This window comes from Camelina sativa, chromosome 17 (genome assembly GCF_000633955.1).
Source record: "Camelina sativa cultivar DH55 chromosome 17, Cs, whole genome shotgun sequence".
Taxonomy (NCBI): domain Eukaryota; kingdom Viridiplantae; phylum Streptophyta; class Magnoliopsida; order Brassicales; family Brassicaceae; genus Camelina; species Camelina sativa.
This window is the reverse complement of record NC_025701.1, coordinates 28,840,633-28,865,958: the sequence shown is the minus strand read 5'-3', so window position 1 is coordinate 28,865,958 and position 25,326 is coordinate 28,840,633. Positions and strand designations below refer to the sequence as shown.

At 39.5% G+C, this 25,326-nt stretch overlaps 3 protein-coding genes and 1 pseudogene across 3 annotated transcripts; 2 read left to right on the top strand and 2 right to left on the bottom strand.

Moving 5' to 3' along the window:
• LOC109129956 (F-box protein At2g35280-like) lies at positions 1,107-1,748 on the bottom strand. Its single transcript, XM_019239013.1, has one exon. It carries the CDS (start codon positions 1,746-1,748, stop codon positions 1,107-1,109), a length of 642 nt encoding a protein of 213 aa, XP_019094558.1.
• On the bottom strand, positions 2,468-3,348 carry LOC109129955 (ATP-dependent DNA helicase PIF1-like). Its single transcript, XM_019239012.1, has 2 exons — positions 3,161-3,348; positions 2,468-2,831 (listed from the first exon to the last, which is right to left on the bottom strand). Exons 1-2 carry the CDS (start codon positions 3,346-3,348, stop codon positions 2,468-2,470), a joined length of 552 nt encoding a protein of 183 aa, XP_019094557.1.
• Positions 12,436-15,902, top strand: LOC104758315 (annotated as a pseudogene).
• On the top strand, positions 23,405-24,328 carry LOC104759881. The gene has a single exon (XM_010482759.1). The coding sequence runs from the start codon at positions 23,405-23,407 to the stop codon at positions 24,326-24,328; it is 924 nt and encodes a 307-aa protein (XP_010481061.1).

Here is a 25,326-nt window from a genome sequence, read left to right as displayed (position 1 = left end):
GTGTGCCAATGTTGGCTCGTCCACATTTTGTGGGTAAGGTATGTAGACCTAGGTTGCTTGTCCTCCCGTCAGTGGCCTTTGGATTGATAGGAGGATGGAGATTTTGCTCAGTAGAGTGGTCGGCACAGTTTCATATGAGAAAGTATACTCCCGGTTTTGGTTGGTGGCCATTTTCCAGTTTTTTTTTTTGTTTTCTTTTGTTCCTTCACTTATAACTTTACCAATAAAGTATATGGTTGCCATATAAATAGATCTAGTCTACTCGTTAGTTAAGAGTCCTCCATTAATTAGATACTTAGTGTTGGATGGATTTTCCCGGATTTTTCGACTCCCTGGCGTTTCTAATTAATGTAATGGTGGACTCGTGATTTAAAAGCGTACTTTAATACGTGTGTCAACTTTGTAACCGATTTGAAGATTTGGTTAATAATAATATAACTTTGGCTTACTATTACCTTTTAATTTTAATATTTCCTGAATGTGTGTGTTTCATTTAACATGGTTCAACCGGTTCCTTACAATTTTAAAATAGTTCCCAGTGGTTTGATTTATGATCTATGCCTTTGGTTAATAGTCGTCTGCCCAGTTACTGTCTTTTCCTCGATGGTTTATAAAGTTTGAAATGGCTGTTTTTGTAAAGCTTTGTAGTTGAGGACCATCTTTTATAGTGTAGTACTGTAGTGTCATTCTCGGCTCAGAAGTACTATATTTTTCCAAGATTTTCTTAGCATCCATGTTTATTCATTTTCTGATGTTTATTGTACAACTTAGTTGTTTAAAATAATTCATTTTTGAGTTAATTGGTTAGTTTATGCTTTGAGTTTTTAAACCATTATCAGCATTTCAAGTGTATTTTATGTCTGCCAAAAATGTTGTATGTCCACTACTGTGGTAATGGTGTCTTCAGTAATACCTTATATTTGAGCTAAATTCTATTTTGCTATGGTTCTATATACGTAAGTAGGAGCGAACCTGTTCTTTGGGGATATTAATATTTGTCGATCTCTAAATTTTAAACTTTTAAAATCAAAACAGCTTGAGAAGAAACTTGTTATTGAAAATTAAGATGCAAGTATTTCAGACATTTGCTTTTGTAAAACTCATTTTCAAATACGGTTTACAAACTTTCTCATCTGTTTGTAGTAGTAGCACTTCTTGCACCTTGTATCCATGTCGTTAAGTGTGCATATCTTGTTTGGTTTGATGTCTCTTATGGATTGGAAGTAGCTGGGTTGCATGATGATATGGATGCCTTGGAGTGATAATTTGATATTGGTCCAACAACGATCAGACCTTGTTGTTGATTTAACCCATTGTAGCTTATCCAAATATTGTTTACCCGTGTCTGTTTCTCCCCTGCACAACATGAGAATCCCATATAGATAAATGCCTTTTTCATACAAACCTTCAGCAGATGCTTGGAGATGATGAAGTCCTGAGGGTGTGTTGTTGTGGTAGAAATACTGTTTAACACCTTCGATGTAGTGTGCTTCTGCATTACCGTTTTGGAGACATTTCTCCATTAGTCTTTGGTAGTTGTGTACTGTTGCCAATGGATTCATGGCCAGCTGCTTGAGGTTGAGTTCTTTAGAAACTCTTTCATCCTTGCAGGCTATTGCTAGTTCATGTGAAACTTGGAAGCAATGACGAACATGGTTGCGTCCAGATTTTGCAACCCTGGAGATAATTTCGCCTAGAAGATATTGTGGAAGGCTTTCTAATGGTGATAATTCTTTGGAAGGTGACATTTCTCTTTCGTTTTGGTGGTGTGACTTTGAGTATTGCTTTCTTCGTGTGGTTAGATTATATAGTTAGCTAGTCCTTGCCGTTTCATTTCTTTAAAATTTGAGTAACTTATGTTATTGATTTCTTGGTGTTAGTGGCCTTTAATTACTATCATGATAGTGGTGGTGGTGGGGAGTCCAAGCGAAATTGAGGTTAGTCGCTTTGTAGGTCTAATATATCAGTCGTTTGAAGATCTGTTTGCTATTTTTCTTCTCTTATTATTCAGATGGGCTTGTTTTCTTGATAGTGGGCCTTCAGCGTTCTTTAATTTAAACTGCGTTTTCGTTGATATAATTCTTCAGTTTGTTGAGGCCTTTATTTTGGGCTCATTATATTTTATCCATTTTTTTTAAAAATGGTTTACGAAACAAAACTCGGTTGAAGATGTGAATATTTTAAAAATTTGATACTTATGAATAAACGATAAGAACTTCGGAAAATAAGGGAGAATGTATTAAGCTGTAAGTATTTATTGCTTTATACAAAATGGTTTCGTAGGTTGGGACATTCTTCGTAGGTATTGATTGATGACTATTGTCTTGTTTTAGTCCCTGAGAAGGAATATAAAGAATAGTTAGAATATGTTCCTCCTATATAGAAGAGTAGTTTTTAAATCAAAGTTTGTGGATATTGTACATGGTTGTTGTCCTCTATAATGCATCGGCAGTTAGGAGTGTACCTTTTAAGTGTTTATGTTATTGAAGACTTTTTTGTAGACTATATTCATGACCCCTCCAGTACCATTCTTCTCTGATGTTGCATCTAGGATTTTCAATCCAGCATTTGAGGTTACACGGGAAAGAGCAACGTACAACTGGCCGTGTGTGAACACTGATTGTGGTAAGTAAAGAGCGACTTGCTTCAAAATTTGGCCTTGGCTTTTGTTAATAGTCATTGCATAGCACACTCTTATTGGGAATTGCTTCCTACGTAAGGTGAAAGGATACTTGGTGTCATTTGGAGACAGGACAATCCTTGGGATGAGGACTCTTTCACCAACATGAGTTCCAGTGAGTATCTCTGCCTCTATTATCCTTAGACCGAGTCTGGTGACAATTAGACGTGTACCATTGCATAACCCTTTTTTTGGTTAAGATTTCGCAGGAGCATAACTGGTATGCCGACTTTCAAGCGAATTTGATGATTTGGTAGGCCTGGAAACTCTAGAGAGTTTAAATACTCGACTGTGTATAAGTTACTCCAGTCTCCACCTGGTGCAAGCTCTGTTTGGAGGGAATCTGAGCTTAAATATTCCTTACTGTCACCTGCAACCTTGGATAGCTGGTATTCATTGATTTCACGGACTGTCTCATTTCAAGGAGTTAGGATTGCCCTCTCAGTTAAGTAGTTGTCTTCCTTGAACGATCGATAGAACCCTGGATATGCAGCAGTTGAAATTGCTTCTAGGTGGTTCCCCATGTTTGGTAACATTAAACATTCCTCCATAGCTATTCTAAAACCGGCAACATGTTCTTCAGGGTTTGTGGTTGCTGACATAGAGTTTCCATCTCCCACTTGTAAAATCCAAGCTGCAAAAGCGGCATCAGACTTGTTTAGCCTCATGTTTATTGTGAGTTTGTAAATTTGACAGGCAGACCAAAGATGCGAACGATTTAAAGAGGCTTGTACGGTGTCCTAGCGACTTGAGGTACCATAGGTAAAATCTGTCTGAAATCTCCTCCTAGTAGAACTGTTTTACCACCAAACGGCTTGTTTACTGCAGTTTCGTCGTCTAATGCCATCAGGTCTCTGATTGTGCGATCTACGGCTTCAAAGGCGTGTTTATGTGCCATGGGTGCCTCATCCCATATTATTAACTCAGCCTTTGTAATTAAGGTTGCTAGCATTGTTGCAGGCTTGATATCACAAGTTGACCCTTCATGGAGGTTGATTGGTATTTTGAAGCGTGAATGAGCAGTTCTTCCGCCGGGCAAGAGTAGAGCGGCAATTCCAGCAGATGCGACTGGGATAACGATCTTGCACATTGACCGTAGCTTAGCAATAATAGTTTGGTAGAGGTATGTTTTCCCAGTGCCTCCTGGTCCTTGTAAGAAAAACAGTTTCCCTGCGTTATCTTGAACGGAATTCAGAACTGCCTCGTAAATTTTTATTTGATCTTCATTCAAAGTTGGAAATAATCTGCCATGATGAACCCTCTCTTTGCCAATGTCAACTGGCAGGTCTTCTGTCAAGCAACGCTGGCTGATTTTTTTCAGAATTGCCTTATCAGGCAAAGGCATATCTTGGAAATGAGTGAGAGACTTATCATTCTCCATTAATAGCTCCTCAATTTCAATCAAAGCATATTGCTCCAACTCCTCTTTGTTTAGGTTTAACTGTGTGAAGTTGAAGACCTTCCTACGGTTATGTTGGACATCTTCTGCTAGGTATTTCCAGTTTTTGTTCCAAAGTTCTTGAGGGTTAGCTACTTCACAGTAGAGGAGCAGTGTGACAAAAAGATACATGATTTGATACGCTGATGCCCATTGTGCGACCTCTTTAATAATGTCATGCCACTCTTTGTCATCATCTAGTAGTCCTCTAATGTAGCAGGCTTCTTTATTTGTAGCATATATAACTCCAGCAACTGTCTTAAGGTCATCACACATGTGGCACCTTTAACAATATTCAATAGTACTCTGAGATAGAACAAATCACCAGCTGATGGGTGGATATGTACAATCGTCCCAATAGCAAAACCTTGTTTCCTCCTTGTCCAGGTCTTTGTAGTGTTCCATACATAATACTTTGGGAATTCCATATATGTGAGATCGTATGCCTTGATTTCTGAAATGTATCCAACATCATGTGAATCTCTCTCTCTTTTGTTTGTGGCCATCCATTCAGTTAGCATTGTTTTTTCTATATATTCTCTACTAATGATGCTCTCCAATCGTTGCAACTGGTCAAATAATAGTCTCTGTTGATCTTGATGATGAATATGTAAGCGTATCACTGCTGGCTTGTGGTAATGGATGTGGAAGGCAAATATTCTCCAAACTGCTTCGCAAGCCGAGACATAGCGGCAATCAAGGTATTCACTGATTTCATCAATAGGTTGTGCTTCTTCTTTGTCCAATCCTTTTTTTCTTTTCCCTTTGCTTGGTCTCACAATAACAAACGTTGCTTTGTCAACACCTTTAGTTATATATTTGAAGAGATACTTAACAGCGCTTGTTTTACAACACCACTCCACATTGATATGGGCCATATACTTTTTCAGCAGGTTGAGGTTGTGCGGTACAACATTATGATTGTCCAATCGTGTGAGACCTTTGAAGACAAATTTGGAGTCATCATTACGGCGCCGGTAGACAACGTAGCCGGAGTTGTCAATGGTAGTGCTGTCCACAAACTGTCGTGGGTACTTCTTGCTACAAATACCATTTTCCATGCATGGTGAATATTGTCTATCTAAACCACAAGGGCCATGTATCATATGCTGCTCTACCAGTTCGAAGCCTTCCTTGTCTGTTTCCTTATCTGGTAATTCGGCAGAAATGTATCTATCAATAACAGCTGGCTCTGGGTTTTTCATATTGCCTCCTAGCCATAGTAGGATGTGTGCATGTGGGAGGCCTCGTTTTTGAAACTCTATTGTGTACACTACTGCTTTAAAATTTTTTGAAATATAGTTAGGTATTTACGTTCTAATTAGTAAGTAAATGGAAGTGATTGCTTTATATTAATTTTAATACCTGCCACAGGAATAGGGAAGAAGACTCCATTGTTAAAATCGGCGAGCATCTCCTCTAGTTTTTTTATAAAACTCTAGATTGCAGATCAGGTCTTGAGTTTGATCCCTCGGTAGTATATGTTTGTAGATGTTCTGTTAACTCTGGCCAATTAGGGTTTGCTGTGAAGGTGATAAATAAGTCACGATTTCCAAACCATCTACATATAGCCATTGCATCATGGTACTTCTCCACCATATATGGTGGTCCTACAGTGAAACTTGAGGGCAATATGATTCATCTTCCAATCCGTTTAGCATATATTTCTCCTCTTTCAACAGTATCATACACATTGTTATACAAATCAGCTCTTAATTTTTTTTGATTAAGAGCAATATAACGAAGTCTTTCTTGTTCTGTGGCTGTGTAGGCATCAACAATGTACTGATGGAAATCTTCCTCCCTTGGTAATTGTCATACCTTCAGATAAGCGTGTTTGAATAGTATTCTCTCATGGTCATGTACGAGCTCTTAACTTGGCTCTCTGCGGATGACTCATATGGGATTTCCTCATGATATCCAGATTCACCATAGGGAAAGAGTAGAGGGTACTGAAGACTCATATATAGAGGATGAAGATCAATTATCCTTTGTAGTTCAGAAGACTTAAATTGAAGGATAACATCACGTCCATATGTAGCTGTACTAAAATCTTCAACTATCAGACCAGCCATCTCATCAGCAGTAGGTAAGTCATATTGCTTTCCTTTCTTTGCTTGCTTGACCAATTTGATATTGAATTCACTGCATTCTCCACCTTCATATCGATCTCTAGCTTTTCGAAAAACCTTGGCCATTTCATTGATACTATCTAGCATCATTACCAAGATACTAACAATCTCTTGGTCTACCGGTTTCCCTTTTCCTGACCCTGTCATCTTCTGCATACGATTCTTAATTTCATTTTGAGTGTCAAAAATGTATAGCTGTAGAAAACAGGGTTGCTTCCCATCCTCTGGTAACAGAGACCCTATGGAATGGTAATTTTGGCCATGAATTCTATAAGTATAGGGTCCTTGTGTGCCTGTGACTGTGTGATCAACTTTGGCACCAGTCGAGGTGAACGCTAGCATTGAGTTGAGTACACAGATGTGGCGCCAGAAGTCTGATGACTTGTTGTATAGCTTCTCAAGTTCTGGGGGTGTTGGACGGACTCTTGGTAATCTAAAACGTCCTTGTTGACAACATATGGTTTGGTTTCTTGTTTCAGATCTCAAGAGCAGGGCGTCACAAAATTGGCATTTGACAATACTAGAGGAAGATGTTTCACCATGTTTGTTGGCTGCTGCTGTTTTAATGAGAAGGTACATTAGTAAGTTTCTGTAAGTGTTAGAGGAGGTGAAACATAAAGTTATTTTGAATTGTTTGGTTGTGGAATGTCGAAAATGTTTATGCGAATTATTTGTGGCTTTACCGACTTTGGCAAAAAGATAACTATGTTGTACCTTTTTGATTCATCGTCTTGTGTTTAGCTATCATAATTGATCGTCGCAGTTGTTGAGCTCTTGTAGATAGTCCAACAAATTTTTTTTGGGAATAAGATGGCTGTGTAGACCTTACTTAAAAGCAGTACCGTTTTGAGTCGAGATGTTTAATGTTTCTGGTAACTGCTGAGTTGCAAAAGTTCGAAGTCGAAGATGCTTCAGTGTAATATTTTTCATTCAGCCATGGTTGGCGTAACTTGGCCTCTTTAGGAATTTAAGAGAGATGAATGGTGGTTAGTTAAGCCATGGTTATAGTCACTGAAAAAAAAAAATTCACTCGATAACTTTTTAGCTTACTTTTCTTGAAAACTATTTTGTCATCCTTTAAACGTGCTTCTTCTCTGCTGTTCTTTGGTTTCTTTTGCCTCCTACGTTGATCACTTCCTGGAGATTTCATTGTTGCAAGTCGTTTGTAGTTTTCGTAGTAGTTTGGACTTCCTGATTGAACTGGGAAACGGGAAGGGGAAATATTCTTCACAATTGCTTTCTTATATTCTGGATTTAAGAGTGTCGAACAAAGTAGGCTTTGACAAATTCGATAATCCTCAATGTTAATGTTTTATTGGACGGTTATAAATGTGTAACAGGTAAAATGAAGAGAAGTTGATTAGGCAGAACAGGGGTGGTTCTACCATTAATCAAATGTTGTTTGACCCATCACCCGTTTAAAGTTGTAGCAATGTAAAATTGCCATTTCTACATTTACTGTTTTAAATGAATCATATTGGCATATGGGTAAACATGCAGACTGAGTTTTGGTATGTAACCCCCAATATATGAAGATTTTGAGTCGAAGCAGTTGTATTATCGGTTCATACATAAGGAGCCAATTGATGTCCATTTTAATGAGAGATTGACGGGTTTGTAAGTAAAGTAAGGTTTCATCTTCTGCATCTCATATTTTTTTTTTTTAAAAGTGTAAGAGGCACAATCTTGTCATTCCCTAGAGAACAATGAGGGATGTGCCAGAGAACTCATACGGCAAGTTCAACTACTTCCAGTTCAACTGTTTCTGGAAGCTCTTCTTTGAAAGGGACAGCTGAGGGTTGAGGCAATAGCGAGACAAATTAGCATTTTAAAATTATGTAAAGCACATTTGGGTGTTAAAGTTTGTTACTATTGTGTTGATGCATGTGTATATGTTTTAGTATTCCAAATGTTCTTCTGTGCACAAATATAGTTTGGTTTTAAATTGTTTTACTGTTTGTTTGAAATTTGGTGGTTGTAGACTTAAAACCTATGATCGGGTTAAAATTTGTTTCACACTTTAGTAGCTATGTTGTTAAAATGTTATGTTAAATGATAGGTGAAAATGATTACAGCTTCTGTTCGTTTTAAAAGTGGAGTTGCAAATAAATTTTGAAATGGAAATATTGGGAAAACAGTAATAATACCAACGATATAGTTATGCAAAGCAAACAAATTCTGACGCAGAAGTTTAAAAACACAAAGTTTAATGAAGTGGAAAAGGAAATGGAAATTTAAAATGTAAGGAAGTAGGTTAATTTCATTTCTGTTTCTTCTGCTTTTTGGTCTTAGGTGCCAAAGAACATTCGACTGGTATCTCTGCAGAAGCATTGAATTTCTCCACAGTCGTTATATCTTCTGCAGAGGTTGTGCTTGTCTGGTGTTGCTGAATTGGAGATGATGTAGTTCCTATAGCCCCTAGACCCACCATTTTTCCAGCTTCTGCCTGCGCCTGCAGGAACAAAGTAGTTTGGTTAAAATTTGTGAAAGCATGGAAAGAGGAGTTAGGATGTGGTGGTAAGTTTACCTCAACGAAGGTCGGACCAGGAAGAACCTCAGTAGTTTCATAAATACGTGAGACAGTAAATGACTGATGGTGAGGAGTGAAATTGAAGTTAGTCAGCTTAAGTTGGAATGTATATTTCTTCCCAACAATGTCAGACACTATTTTTGGTATAGGAGCACCACAGTATGCGTCTTCACCGTCACTCTAGGGATTGCGAGAAGATATTAGAGAGACATAAGTACTTGAGTTTTGAAACTTAATGTTTCAAGTAATACACGAATGTAAAAGGTTTGGAAGAGTAATGACAAACCATCTGAGAAGAGAGTGTTGATGCCTGTATGTTGGTCAACTTCACCATGTCCTTATCAAAGGCTACAAAAACGCCGGTGGTCATTCCGTCGTCGACTACCAGTTCCACACGGTATCTTCAAAGTTGTGTCATGGGTAGATTACAGATGATTAGTTACAATCTGAAAGTTCATCTATTCCGATGCAAAGTAGGCATTATAGAAACTTACTTTACATCTCCAACAGCAGTAGTTGAGCCACATTTGAAGTTATTGTAAGTTAAGGAGGCCATCTTCTTGACCATTTTCATACCACATGTAGCACAAGATATGAAGCTCCAACCACGCTGAGTTTGAATTGCCATCACTGTTGCGGTGCATAAGAATTCAACCTCCTAAATTATATGCAAAGCAAAACCAATTAGATGTAGTTTTGGCGTCGGTGGTTTAATAGACATGGAAATGAAAGGAAATTAGTTTCAAAAAATTCCTCTCGAGAGAACCTATTCATTTTCATAAACTGACCTGCGGATTACCGGTAGCCACAAACTGGTTAAGCTCATCAATAGATATATGTTCAATCTTGGATACACCATGGAATGGTGCAATATAGTTGGTGTCTTCTTTCTGTTTCCCCTTTAGCCTGCTTGTTCATGTACGAAATAATGGTTAAGAGACATTACGAAGTTTTTGTGAATTAGTATTGAAAAACATTTAATGTTAAAACATAGCACTACCTATCAGCAAACTGAGCAGTTGTTGTCAGGTCTAAATCTGCATAAAATTTGGTCCCAGACGTAGCATTGAGGTAGAGTTCACCTGTTGAATAGCTTATCGTTAGTTGTCATGGTAGATTTAAATGCAATATAGGAAGCATACTGAATTGATTGGGGGATATTTATAATGGCATACCTCCAAAAAACTTTGGGTTGACATTAGTAGCCAACAATATGTAAGCCCCGCCATCTTTTTCCCTGAAAACTTTCTCCAGTGAAGTAGCGTGATCGTCAAAAGCACTTAGTCGAACTTTCTCCCCGCTTTCATAAAAGAAAACATGTGTTAAAGCAATAAAGAGGGTTAATGTAAGAACCGTATTCAGCTTTGGAGATAATAGGTGTACGTCGGTGAGGGTCAAACCTTTCAAGGGATAGAACTACTAACATCCTCTCCAAGGTCTCTGTGATTCCATTCCTATATGCCTTGCTTGGACATACTTGGCCCATGACATCTAATGTGGGAGAAGAGAGGGAAAATTAAGACGCATTGATAAGGATGGAAATTTGGTAAACTTCAGAATAACAGCTGCAGAGATTTTAAGTCTGGGAAAAAAATGTAAGACGACCTCTCTTAATATTATCTACATTTTTTTTTTGTCAATCCTCTAAAAGGAGCATACTGAAGGCCTATCGATTATGGAACTTAGCTTCAACAAATCTAATTAATATTGGAAACAGTAAACATTGAAAGGGTTTAAACTAAACGGACCAGGAAGATCAGTATTGGTATTGGCTAGAGAAACCAACTCCTCATGAGTACGGAACCTGAAAAACTCTTTTGGGAAAATACCAAAAGACTCGTCAAGCTTTTCAAAAACAGTAGTGGATATGAAACGGATTGAGAATGGAGAATCAGTGAGCTTGAAACGTGAGTTGCTTCTGGTGACTTCAAAGTCTGACATGATATATACTTGCCCATCACGCAGCGAGTTCTCAAATTTGGAAAGGAGGCTAACATTGATCGACCCTTGGATGACACAACTCTAGAGAAAAAACAGAGAAATTAGAGAACGATTTTTTAATCGACTGAGAGGTAAATCAAGTAGAGATGGAAAAACATTTTCGTCAATGAGTAGGAAGTCCATTCCCATTAGTTGCCCTCCTTTTTTGACGTTCCGGGCAGGCCAGTGACGAAGCATCCTCCCTACAATCTGTTGGTGTAGGCGACCGGCCTTGAGATTTGTGAATGAACCAACACTGGAATCCATAATAGATAATAGAATTTTCAGATAGTGAAGAAATTGAAAGATGAATGAAAAAAGATGAATGAAATTGGAGAAGAGGGCATTATATAGGAATTGAAGTAACACAAATTGAATGGTAAGTAGTGGGACTACAATTGAAAGAGAAAGCATTGAAGGACTAATTAGGCGGTTTAAAACGTAAACAAAACGATAGCTTTGGAAGGGAGGAAACATGAAGAGGCGTGGCGCTTGAGGTCGTACATCAACGGACGGTGGAGAAGACAATCGTCCAGAAAGGGTTTGATCTGGAGAATAGAGCAAACAGATAATTAGATTAGGGGTCCTGAGATTTTAATTAAACTGGGCTTGGAAAAACAGTAGAGGGATATAGTTACGAAACTGGGCTGTCTCAGAGACTATAGGATACGAAAATGGGCTTAGTAGATTCATTAAGGCCTTATTACACACATTGGGATGCTGACGTGGCTGCACCATGAGAAAGGAAACTGTACTTTATATATATAGATATTTGAATATTGCAGAAGGATCTTATGCTGATCATGTTAACCTTGGTCTCTATCTCTAACATATCTGCAAATCTACCCAGAATAAGTCATTATTACTCCTTATATTTTGCAGACATGTTAAAGAAATACAATCTAAGAAATGCAGGAATTGGTGACATCAACACATAAGAGTAATATTTTGATATAGAAGATAACTTGTTATTACAGAACCAAAATCTAAAGACAAGAATCTGTGCTCTTCTTTTACATTCCCTTTTTGGACCACACAAAAATACGTTCCAAAAGGATGTAAATGCTATTGTTATACATTCTAAAAAGATTGTCGTGCTAGTGCAACACATGTCCACGCTTAACCAATTCTGGCTGAAGCTACTACTTACTAAAACTACATAGCTAAAACATCTAAGCACAAACGTAAGAACCCCGAGAGACCATTACGCCACAGCACAAAGGCAAAGAGTTCATTTTCCCCTTCTAGCATAAATGGTTCTTTTTGATTCGCAAAGTACCGGTCCGATTGCAAAATACAATATCAGTTAAGAAATAAACCGGAGTTAGAGTAACGGAATAATATACTCCCTCTGTCCCACAAAGATTGATGTTTTGGGATATTTTTTTTTGTCCCACAAAGATTGATGTTTTGTAAATTTCAAGAAGTAATTATCAAAAATATTTAAAATTTTGAATTATTATTGATTTAAAATTAAATAATCGGAGTATCTCTTTAGTTAAAGAAAAAAATATATTTAAACTCAGTAATCATTGTTTTCTTAAAATATAGTTAACATGAGGCCTTACAGTGCCAGTGGGAAGGCACTTAAACTTTCACTTCTTCTCTCTCCCTTGCATAGTTTTCAGTTTCGATCTATAAAGTTTCCAACTTCGGGTGGGTCGTAATTTTTAAAATGGGAAGTGGAAGAGACAGAGACGACCCTTTATCATTCACCAGCAATTCGTCGACAGCATCGTCTCCGCGAACCCACTTCTCGCTCCGGTAGTTTTCAGAGCGACAGCTTACTCGGTGGAGGCGGTGGAGAGAGCATCAACGACGCTGATTTCAGATTTGCTCATCCTGATTTCCGATCAGAGCAACTTTCGGGAAACTGTACAGTTTTACGAGAGGCATGTCTTCTTGTGCTACAAAAAGCCCTCTGTTTGGCCCGCTAGGATCGAAGCTGCTGAGTTTGATCGATTCCCTCGGCTATTCTCTACCGCTGTATCTGCTAGAAAGGGTAGTATGAAGAAGGAGGTGAGGTTTCCTAATCTGCTATTTTTCATTGGATTGATTCGAGCTGTTGACTTGAATCCATATTCCAAGTTTATTGTTTGATTCTCAATTTCTCATGGATTTAGGTCTGATTGATTAAGTTTGATCCATGGCTTTGTGATTCGAACTTATTTTTCTTCCTTTTGAGAGTTCATCATCCCAAATAGGCAAAAAGCACTTGCTCTCTGTTGTTTTGGCTTTACTTAAAGTATATGTTTGACTCAGATAAGATAAAAGTGTCTATTTCTAGCAAGATTCTGTAGAAAACAACATAGTTACTTTTTGCCTTCAAGATGGGATCATTAAGAGGACGCAGCTACGTTTTTTTTGAGCTGTAATGTGCAGTTACTGATTTTACGCTTATTTCATGTGTTATGTCAGTTTTGAATTTAAGTGGAGATGGTGTGATGTGAGCCGAGGACGCGGTCACGGCGTGGATGCGGTACGGTCGCGGTTTCAGCTCTCGGTCAATCTTCGAACGGTAGAACTTTCTTTGGCACAGATTCTGGGCTTCGGATCTAGGGAAGAAACAAACGAGGGAAACAGAGTTTGACTGGATTCAAACGAGCCCCTTTAGAGATACGTCGAGAAGCCACGAACGGATCGATCAAACGGTACGGATGCGGTACGAGCGAGCGAATAGTTGCGGTGGAAACGATGGTGGGGACGAGTTGTGATGATTTAGTGGAGAAACTCGAGAACTTATGGAAGAGGACTCGAGGTTGCGAAGGGGAAAGATGGGAAGCGAAGTGAGGGGAATTTACGAGTGGATCGAGAGACGACACAAGAGGTTTGGCTCTCCTCTTGATACGGTCTCTAACAAGGTCGAACCCGGTTCGAGGCTTGTTAGGATTTTCTCAAGGTTCAATCCCGAATTGAAGAAAGAGAAGAGTGAGACAAGTTTCAAGAATCTCTCTTGAAGAAATTTTTTATTTTCATACAAGTCTAAGGAGGAACAAGGGCTTAAGGAGAGTTTAAATAGCTAGGTCTAGATAGAAGCTTAAGGACACGCGGATTCATCTTGATCCGCACATCGTCCTTTTGACGTGTCCCCTTTACAAAGAGAACACATCGCCACCTTTTGACTAAACATGCTTAGCCACAAACACTCTCCAACGTTCACAAACATAAAGGATCAAAAGAGAATATTCTCAAGTTCAAAATTAAACCAAAATAAGAGGGAAAGAGAGATAACCGCCTTGGCCTTGCGCGTGAAGCAACTTAGCCTTTAGGCGTTTTACGTTTAGCTCCATGCCTCGTTAAAACCTTCTCCGGTAAACCCATTGGGACAAACCCGGAGTGAGGAAAAAGAGTACACTTCCTTGCTTAATGACTTGACCGTCTTCACTCTTGGGTAAGAGTGAAGACTAAGTGGACTGAGCCTTCGGAGTCTTCATGGGGAGGCTGGCTTTGGACGAATGTTTGGACAAATAGGTTGAGCCGCTGCTTGGCCGCCTTTGCTGAGCTCTTGGAACATGTGGTGGCTCCGGGAAGGATTGTTGGAGCCTTGGCCGCGTCTGAAGAGGTTGCCTTGGTCGCGTCCGATGCGTCTTGGTCAGGCGTCTCGGTCGCGTCCGGCGTGTCCTGGTCTTCTTGGCCGAGGTCGCGTCCTGCGATCACATCATTATGTGTCTAATGGATGTTAATTGATTGTTTATCATCGGATAGTCGTATACTGAGGCCTTACAGTTTATGATCTTTTAAGCGTCGTGCCTCACGTTTTTTTTTCCTTTTCGTCCATTGCTTTGTAGACTCGACTCACAATATGTGAGGGACATGATGGAACAGAGACCTCCAATGGTGATGTACTTATCTTTCCTGATATGATAAGATACAGGTAAGGGTCCAACTCCTGCTCTTTGCTCTCATTTTTCAACAGTGTGGACTTGTTTTAACTGAAATGCAGAAGGTTGACTCATTTTTGATGTGGAAACGTTTGTGGAAGAGGTGCTTGTGAAGGATGGTGAATGGCTGCCTGGAAATCCTGAATTGCTAAAAGGCTCATATGTCTTTATATGTTCCCATGGATCCCAAGACCGGCGATGTGGGGTTTGTGGGCCGTCGCTGGTTAGTAGATTCAGAGAAGAACTTCAGTTTCATGGTCTTCAAGGTAAAGTCAGTTAGCCCATGTTCTCACATTGGTGGTCACAAATACGCTGGGAACGTTATCATCTACAGATCAAACGTCAACAGGGAAGTCACAGTAAACTGGTGCGTAAGCAAAATACATATTTATTGACTGGTTTGAGGGGACATACTTCGTTCTTTCATGTGGTTTTATAATAATTTTTTAAAAGGAGATCAAGAATAAGCATTTGAGTGTTCTTTTATTAGGTATCTTCAAAATTAAGATGTGCATCGAACATGGAAGTTCTCTGCAATGTCCAAATCAATCATACCCTGATTTTGACTTGATGATAGAATCATTCTTGTTTCTTGTGTCTAGGTATGGGTATGTGACGCCATAAGATGTACCTATTCTCTTGGAGCAGCACATGAACAAAGGCGAGATTGTGGACCGCCTATGGAGGTAAGTACAGAGTTTCTTGGCCTGTTGGTTTTCTCGCAGTTTCCATATTACTTGGTGATAGATAGGTAGAGAGTAACACATTACCGTTGTCTGATTTATTAGGGGTGAAATGGGTCTATGAGAAGAAAACTCAACAAGGGCGGTTTCAGCTAAATGGTGCAGTCCATACGATACAAAGCAATGAAGAAGTGTCTCAGGAATCATCAAGTCACAGCGCCGATGTTTCGTGTTGCCAGTCGCGAGCTGCAGAACCTAACGGTTGTTGCCAGCAAAATGGGAACAGCTCTTCATGTTGTCAAGACGACACAAGTCTGATGTTGTTGTCTCTGGAACAAACATCAGAAGATAATCAACTTGAAAGTGGAAACAAGAATGAGAAGCTAACACCGGGAAGAAAAGTTGCAGGGAAGACATTCTTTAGAATTAATAGTGAGAAAGGATCTTCAGCACGGCAGGTTTGTGGAATACCAACATGGCTAGAGAGCTGGGAGCGAGAAGATACATATGCTGCACTTGCTGTTGTCTGCGCCGCTGCTTCTGTGGCTGTTGCGTATACTTGCTACAAACAGTTGTAAGATGATTATGTTCGTATCAAACATTGTGATCTTGTTTCAGCTTTCAGACTACATTTTCCCTTTCGATTACTGTTTGATAATATGTAATTTATGTGCTACTTGTCATGATTCTAAATTAGAACAGCTAGTCTGAGGATTATATAATAAATTTTTACTACAAAATAATACAACAAATATACATTTTCCTTTTATAAATTCAAAATTTGGTTTTTAATTTTATACCATATCATTTGTATATCCTATTATATTATATTTTATTATGTAGCATGCTATTAAATATTTTTATATAACAAGTATATAAAAATAATGGTAAATCAAAGGTTAAATATATATGTCTCATTATTTGTTATATCTCATATTATATTTGTTATATAAAAGGAATATAACAAAATTTTACTACAAAGTATTATAACAAATATATATATTCCTTTTGTATATAACAAATATAATATGGTACATAACAAATATACATTTCCCTTTTGTATATATAATAAATATAAAGGAAAATGTATATATGTTATACTATTTTGTAGTAAAATTTTATTATATAATCTTTTAGTAAAGTTATGTAATTATTTTGTTGATTTTTGTTGTTTATGAAAAAAAAAAAATTGGTCAACGCCGGTCAATATCGGTCAACGCCGGTCAATACCGGTCAACACCGGATTCGGACAAAGAAAGTATCAGAATTAGATAGTTATGGTGTTGCACACATAACTCATGTTTGTTTATGCATGTCCGTATGTAATGACAAAATAAAACATTTATATTATTTGTATGTGTGGCGATGTGTTGACATATAATTGACGTAGCTGGCAATCATTTTTCCGTAAAACTATGCGTAATCAACCGGCCCATTAATTTAATGGGGCTAATTTTAGCCCACCTTTCTATGAATAAAGGAAAACTTGGTTTTTATTCAGTCTAAATAAATTGAAATTAGTAATTAGCAAAGAGTATAGCTATTAGAGAAAAGGAAAAAAATTAAGAAAAATAGAAAAAAGTAAATTTCCTAATTGTAAGCAAAAGAAAGGAAAACGCGGAGGAGCGTCCTAATTTTTTTTTTGTAATGTGGAGGAGCGTACTTATATCACCGACATAAGTTAATAGCGGTGTTTATGAAAGGAACGAAATCGATCTGAAGAGACCTAATTTTTGTTTTTTCCTCTTCTCCGTTTCTCTCGCGAGATGAAAGAAGAAGAAGATTTGCACAGCTTTATTGTAAGAAATCTTCAACTTCTCTTTGATGTTGTTTAGGGTTTCGTTTCTGTTTTTGAATCGGCTTTGATAATTTACATAAACCAAACGAATCGCGACTCTGCGTTTCTAAGTTACTGTGAATTTCAATTTTTTCTTTCTTTTGATTTTTGTTTTTTGGGTTTCGTTTCTGTTTTCAAGATTTTGTTTTTCTAGGAAATACATTCTTATGTAAATTGTTGTACCATACGCCCATTTGTTATTAATGTTTTGATCAGTGTTCAAGAAAGCGCTAGGCGGTATCTGGGCGGTGATCCAGCGCCTAGCGCCTAGAACGCTTAGTCGGGGCCTAGACGGTTTTAGGCGGTTTAGGCGTTTACAACATAAAACATTAAATATATAAAATTATACAAAAATATATGTTATAAAAATAAAAAAAATATAAATTATAAATAAAAGTAAAAAAATACATTTATTTAAGTTATATTAACAACATATAAATGTTTATAATTATATATATATATATAAAACATAATAATTTAAATATATGTAATTTAAAAATCAAAAATCAAAAATAAATATTAAAATATAATTTATGTAATTTTAAGCGGTTTAGGTGGCCATCTAGGCGTCTGCTGAGCGCCTAGCGCCTAGACGGCGCCTAGGCGGCCGCCTAGACCGCTTTCTTTTACACTGGTTTTGATATAGCAAAAGAGGCAATTAACGCACGTGAGGCTTATTGTTATGGATAAGTAAGTAACGAGCACGTGAGGAAACGTGAGGAAGGAATAATCAAGCTGGCAGTGTGTAGGTGGCATTGGTTGCAGGCTGTCAACGTCAAGTAACGGTTAACACTGTTAGTGTGATGGCATTATAATATGCAGTGTTAGCTTATCTTTATTTTTATGCAATTTCAGAGTTGTAAACTTTTCTAGAATTTTCTAGTACTTGCTTTCCTCATTGTTGTCGGAGATTCTCTTTTCGAGACTCTGCATGTGAGAAGTGATTCTGCATTTATTTGAGAACGTTGTTTCATCTATCGGTTCTCTTAATAATAACCAACTCTGTTTCCTCTGTTCTCTCTGTTTTTGTACCGTTGGAATATGTTTTGACTAAACGTTATTATTGGTATCAGAGCGAAGTCGAACCTCGGAACGATGGGTGTGGAGACGAGATCTTAGATTGTACGACAAGATCTGGTGGGTGATGAAGCTCGAGAAGGAGAAAGCGAGACGATCAGAGATACGAGAACCATTCTTGTTCGGACTCATGCGATTGAACGTGCGATTGAAGCGCAAGATAAGAAGATGGAGCAGAACATGGCTGACATGATGCATTTGATCAAGTTGATACCGGGACCTCCGGCTTTTTCGAGCAAATCTCATGAAGAGTGCAGTCCTTTGGCGGTGTCAGCGTTGCCAGATGGAAGTGGTGGTTCGGGTCAACATCGCGGTGGAGGATCTTTTGGATCTGATCATTACGTAGGTGTTACTCGTTTAGGGCGTGTGGACTTTCCCCGTTTTGATGGTGAACATTTCTCGGAGTAGATCTGTAAGGTAGAAGACTATTTTGTTCTTGATGCTACACCAAATGATTCAAAGGTGTGAATGGCTACTATGCATTTTGATAGTCATGCATCTGTGTGGCATCATGCGTTGGTACAAACTCCGTTTGGTCAAAGCTTGTTGAACGATTGGCCATCGTACAAGCTGTTGATGAAGGAGAGATTTGTTGATGTGTTGGAGGACCTGATTGCTGAGTTGAAAGCTTTGCAGGAGACTGATGGAATAGTGGATTATAATCAGAAATTTGATCTGATACGAACGAGAGTTACTCTGTCAGAAGACTATTTGGTGCGATCTTATCTTGTAGGACTCCGTCTCGATACTCAGATGCATATCAGGATGTTTTCACCGCAAACTGTTCGCCAATGTTTTGTGCTCGGTCGACTTTATGAGAAGGCTCATCCCATGACGAAAGGTAATACACCTGGAGGAACACAAATCAAGCAGTTTCATGGAGGAAGCTCAACTGCAGTTGTGAGACAACCAATTCAATGTAAGAGGGAGAATTTTACTGAGACGGTGGGGTCTAATGTGCAGAAACCAGCAAGGAAATTTTTATCGCAAGAGGAAATGAGTGCGAGGAGAGCAAAAGGGTTGTGTTATATCTGTGATGAGAAGTATACACCGAACCATTATCGTGAACATAAGAAGTCACAGGTTTTTATGATTGAGGTTAAAGAAGAGGAAGAAGGAGACATGGGAAATGGTGAACTGATTTCAGAGGAGGATAATCAAGACATGCCTATGGTGTCAATTAGTGCAGTCGCTGGGGTTTCAGACTACAGAACGTTGAAGGTGAAGGGAGTTCACAAGAAGAAGGTGCTGTTCATCTTGCTAGACACATGATCGACACACAACTTTATGGACCCTAGTACAGCAAAGAAGTTAGGGGTAAATGTTCAAACTGCAGGGGTTTCGAGAGTTGCAGTAGCTGACGGAAGTAAGTTGGGGGGTTCAAGGGAAGGTTTCTCAGTTTCAATGGTCATTTCAGGGCACAAACTTTCAAGATGACTTCATGATCATTCCTTTGGGAGGTTGCAATGTGGTGTTAGGGGCTCAGTGGTTAGCACCATTAAGAGACACAACTTGGAATATGCAGAAGTTAGAAATGGGATTTTGGTGGAACGGTCAGAAAATACTACTTCATGGTATTAAACAAGGTTCAGTGAGAACAGTTAAGGCTATCAAGTTTAATAAGAAGCATGAGGAAGCGATTCAAATTTCAATGATCTGTGCTCAAGAGGTAGTTGAACAAGAAGAAGCAATGGTTTATGCTGTGGAGCTAAGTCAACAGAACAATGCTGATAATGCAGCAATTACGGAATTAAAAACCACCTATGCAGACCTGTTCGAGGAACCTAAAGCTTTACCACCATTTCGTGAAGGACATAACCACAAGATAGTCTTAAAGGAGGGAAGCGACCCGGTTAACCAACGTCCCTACAGGTATTCGGTTTACCAGAAGGATGAGATTGACAAGATAGTAAAAGAATTACTTTCTGCGGGCACCATTCGAGTCAGTGCTAGCCCTTTCTCATCTCCGGTAGTATTGGTCAAGAAGAAAGACGATACGTGGAGGCTATGCGTGGATTACAGGGGACTCAATGCCCTTACCATCAAAAACAGGTTCCCAATTCCACTCATTGAAGATCTAATGGACGAGTTGGGAGATTCTTCTGTGTTCTCTAAGATTGACTTAAGAGCAGGGTACCACCAAGTTCGCAAGGAGCCAGAGGATGTTCACAAAACAGCATTCAAGACACACAGTGCACATTACGAATATCTTGTAATGCCATTTGGCTTAACTAACGCACCGGCTACGTTTCAAGGGTTGATGAATGATGTGTTCAGGGAGTTTTTGCGCAAGTTTGTTCTCATCTTCTTTGATGACATCTTGATTTACAGCTCAAACCTAACAGAGCACATCAATCACTTGAAGCAAGTCTTTCAGACAATGAGGCAAAATAAACTATTTGCCAAAGAAAGCAAGTGTGCGTTTGCAACAGATAGAGTTGAGTATTTGGGGCATTATATTGCTGCTGGTGGGGTATCTACAGACCCTGCCAAGGTCAACAATGTTGCAAACTGGCCTGTTCCTGCAAATTTGAAACAATTACGTGGGTTTCTCGGGCTAGCAGGCTATTATCGACGTTTTGTCAAAGGGTTTGGAACTATCGCACGTCCTTTAACTGCAATGACCAAGAAAGATTCGTTTTTATGGTCTGAGGAGGCACTGGAAGCTTTCGAAAACCTGAAGAGGGCTCTGAGTCAGGCACCCGTTCTAGCACTGCAAGTATTTAGTAAACCTTTTCTGGTGGAAACATATGCGTGTTCTACTGGTATTGGGGCAGTATTGATGCAAGAGGGTCACCCCTTGGCTTTCATCAGTCGACATTTGAAGGGGAAACAGCTGAAGCTGTCGATATATGAAAAGGAGTTGCTTGTAGTGGTCTTTGCGGTTCAAAAATGGCGACATTACTTATTGCCAAATCACTTTGTTATTAAAACTGACCAACTTAGCTTGAAATATCTCTTGGAGCAGAGGTTAAATACTCCCATTCAGCAACAATGGTTGCCTAAGCTGTTGGAGTTCGACTATGAGAATCAATACAAGCAGGGGAAGGACAATATAGCAGTTGATGCTCTGTCACGGGTCGAAGGAGCAGAAGTGTTACACATGGCAATGACAGTCTTGTAGTCCCTAATGACGTTCAGTTACGCAACACCATCTTGCAATGGATGCACAGTTCGGGAGCTGGGGGCCATTCAGGAAGAGATGCGACTTATAAGAAAGTGAAGGGGTTATTTTTCTGGAAAAACATGGTAGTGGACATTCAAACGTTCATAAGAAGTTGTGCAGTTTGTCAAACGTGCAAGTACGACACATCGGCTTATCCAGGGTTGCTGCAACCACTTCCTATTCCTGATACGATATGGACTGGTTTATCAATGGACTTCATTGAAGGCCTTCCTGAATCTTTTGGTAAGACAGTGATATTGGTGGTGGTGGACAGACTAACTAAATCAGCTCATTTCATGGCCTTATCTCATCCGTATACTGCAATATCAGTCGCACAAGCATTTATGGACACTGTTTTTCGTCTTCATGGGTGTCCTTGGTCCATTGTGAGTGATAGAGATACGATATTCGTCAGTAACTTTTGGCAAGAGTTGTTTTCACTTCAGGGAGTTGATCTGAAAATTTCGACGGCTTATCACCCTCAAAGTGATGGAAAAACAGAGGTTGTTAATCGATGTTTAGAGACTTATCTTTGTTGCATGTGTAGTGATTGTCCTCAGTTGTGGAGTCGCCGGTTACCTCTCGCAGAGTTTTGGTATAACACCAATTTTCACACCTCCACTCAGAAAATCAGTCCATTCGAGGCAGTATATGGTCAAAGTCCTCCTGTCCATCTTCCTTATCTGCCTGGTGAGTCCAAGGTTGCGGTCGTGGCCAGAAGTCTGCAGGAACGAGAAGCAATGATACTAGTTCTCAAGTTTCACCTTCTACGAGCTCAACATCGTATGAAACAGGTAGCGGCCAAGCATTGTTCTGAACGGCACTTTGATATTAGTGAGTTGGTATTTGTCAAGCTACAACCATATCGTCAAGGCTCGGTGGTTATGCGTCCAACTCAGAAGCTCGCTCCAAAGTATTACGGGCCTTACAAGATTATCGACCGTTGTGGAAAAATGGCTTACAAACTGCAGTTTCCAGACCATTCTTTGATTCATCCGGTTTTCCACGTCTCACAGCTCAAGGCAGCAGTCGGTAACGTTTGTACTTCGTTGCAGCTTCCATCGATTCTGTCGGATGTCAGTGTTAAAGAACCGGTACAGATCTTGGCTCGTCAAATGGTTAAGCGGCAAGGGCATGCGGTTACAAAGGTATTGGTTCAATGGACAAATGAAACGGAAGATGAAGCTACCTGGGAGTTTCTTTTTGACTTACAGCGCAAGTTTCCGGCCTTTGAACCTTGTGGACAAGGTTCTCTGAACAAGGGGGCTTTGATATAGCAAAAGAGGCAATTGACGTATGTGGGGCTTATTGTTATGGATAAGTAAGTAACGAGCACGTGAGGAAGGAAAAATCAAGCTGGCAATGTGTAGGTGGCATTGGTTGCAGGCTGTCAACGTCAAGTAACGGTTAACACTGTTAGTGTGGTGGCATTATAAGAAGCAATGTTAGCTTATCTTTATTTTTATGCAATTTCAGAGTTGTAAACTTTTCTAGAACTTTCTAGTACTTGCTTTCCTCATCGTTGCCGGAGATTCTCTTTTCGAGACTCTGCAGGTGAGAAGTGATTCTGCGTTTCTTTGAGAACGTTGTTTCATCTATCGGTTTTCTTAATAATAACCAACTTTGTTTCCTCTGTTCTCTCTGTTTTTGTACCGTTGGAATATGTTTTGACTAGACGTTATCAGTATATGTTACAGGGAAGAGAAAAGAAATGCTAAGGAGAGGCCAAAGCACAGAGGATAAGATTTAGGTTCGGGAACTTGGATAACAAACTCAAAGAGGGAGATGTAAAGGAAAGACTTAGATTAGGGTTACATTTGTAATTAGTTCTCATCAAAACCCTACTGTACAAAAGCTATATATATTGTAAACATTCTCATAATAATATACAGCTTACCTTACATGGTATCAGAGCGGGCATATCCTAAGACCTAAAATTTTTTTCCGCCGCTTGCTTCCTCTTCTTCTTTTCCCTCTCGTCTTCTTCTCCTCTTCCGATTATGTCTTCTCAGAGTGAAACTATTGACACTTCTGATGCTTCCATGCTTCACAACGTTAACATGTCGAATGTGACCAAGCTCACGGCATCAAACTTCTTGATGTGGAACCGCCAAGTTCACGCCTTACTCGATGGATATGATCTTGCTGGTTTCCTTGATGGTTCCACTGCTGCTCCTGCTGCCACAGTTACTTCTGCTGGTACCACTACCGTCAATCCAGCGTACACTACTTGGAAACGCCAGGATAAACTCATCTACTCCAGTCTCCTTGGTGCCATCGCTGTTGAGGTTCAACCTATCTTTTCCAAGGTGACAACCTCTGCTCAGATCTGGAGTACACTCTCTTCCACTTATGCAAAGCCAAGTTGGGGACACATCAAACAGATTCAACAGATTCGCGAACAGATTAAACACTGGAAGAAAGGTACTCGCTCTGTGGATGACTATGTCCAATGCTTTATTACCACACGGTTTGATCAACTGGCCTTACTCCGCAAGCCAATGGATCACGACGATCAGGTTGACTACATTCTGAGTGGTCTCTTCGATGAATACAAACCGGTGGTTGACCAAATTGATGGCCGTGACTCTTCTCCATCGTTGACGGAGCTCCAAGAGAAACTCCTCAACTTTGATCTGAAGCTTCAATCTCTTGCGCATGCTGCCTCTTCCTCTATTCCAATGTCCGCGAATGTAGCATCCTACAAATCTTCTGGTGGCAATCACAACAACAACAACAACACTCATTCTCGTGGTCCGTCTCGTGGGTCGTCTCGGGGACAGTGGCAGAACCATCAAAACTCCTCGTGGCTCCCAAGGCAGAGGTTACCAAGGGCGTTGTCAGCTTTGTGGTGTCTTCGGCCACAGTGCTCGCCGATGCTCTCAGCTTTCCTCCGGTCTTGGTGGATACAATTCCTCGTCTAACCCACCATGGCAACCTCGTGAAAATTGTTTCCATGGCGTCCTCCTCCTCTCCATGGATCTGCGATAGTGGAGCTACTCATCACTTAACATCTGATCTCTCCAACTTGGCGCTTCATCTACCATATATGGGTGGTGAAGAGGTCACCATCGCAATGGTTCTGGCCTCCCGATAACACATACTGGTTCCGCCTTACTCCCTACACCATCTCGATCTCTTGCTCTTACGAATGTTCTATATGTTCCAAATGTTTGCAAGAACCTTATCTCGGTGTATCGGTTGTGCTACGCTAATAATGTGTCTGTTCAATTTTATCCTGCCTATTTTCAGGAGAAGGATCTGAGCACGGGGGCCAAATTGCTCCAAGGCAGTAGTAAGAATGAGCTTTATGAATGGCCGATTAATAACAACACCATCTCTATCTTTGCGGCCACTCCTACACCAAAAACCGATATCTCCTCTTGGCATCTTTGACTTGGGCACCCTTCTTTATCTGTTTTAAAAAACAATTGTCTCTCAGTTCTCTTTACCTCTTTCTCCTTCTCCTCAGAAACAGTTTTCTTGTTCTGATGGTTTAATCAATAAAAGCCAACAGTAACCATTTTCTACAAACACAATTGTCTCTACACACCCTCTTGAATATTTGTAAACTGATGTATGGTCTTCTCCTGTTGTTTCCACTGAAAATCTCAAATACTATCTCCTCATTGTTGACCATTTCACCAGATATACATGGCTTTATCCTCTCAAACAGAAATCTCAGGTCAAAGAAGTTTTTATGGTCATGGTGAAGGTGAAGGACACAATAAAGGAAAGGCTTCATTGGCTGAGGTGAGGTTTCCTAATCTCCGATTTTTTTTTTATTCCATTTTCATCGGATTGATTCAGCTGTTGATTGAAGTTTGACGTTCTCTGTAATGTCTATTGGGTTAAGCTTGAAATAGCTTGAGGCCCAAGAAAAGTATATTTAAGAGAAAAGCTAAATATACATATTTGAGTA

What these genes read in the sequence shown, in the direction of transcription:
- LOC104759881 (XM_010482759.1), top strand. Translation starts at nt 23,405, where the DNA reads ATGTCTTCTCAGAGTGAAACTATTGACACTTCTGATGCTTCCATGCTT.
- LOC109129956 (XM_019239013.1), bottom strand. Translation starts at nt 1,748, where the DNA reads ATGTCACCTTCCAAAGAATTATCACCATTAGAAAGCCTTCCACAATAT.
- LOC109129955 (XM_019239012.1), bottom strand. Translation starts at nt 3,348, where the DNA reads ATGAGGCTAAACAAGTCTGATGCCGCTTTTGCAGCTTGGATTTTACAA. An exon ending in TCAACTGCTGCATATCCAGG is followed by an intron (nt 2,832 to 3,160) that starts GTTCTATCGATC and finishes AATTGTCACCAG; the next exon opens with ACTCGGTCTAAGGATAATAG.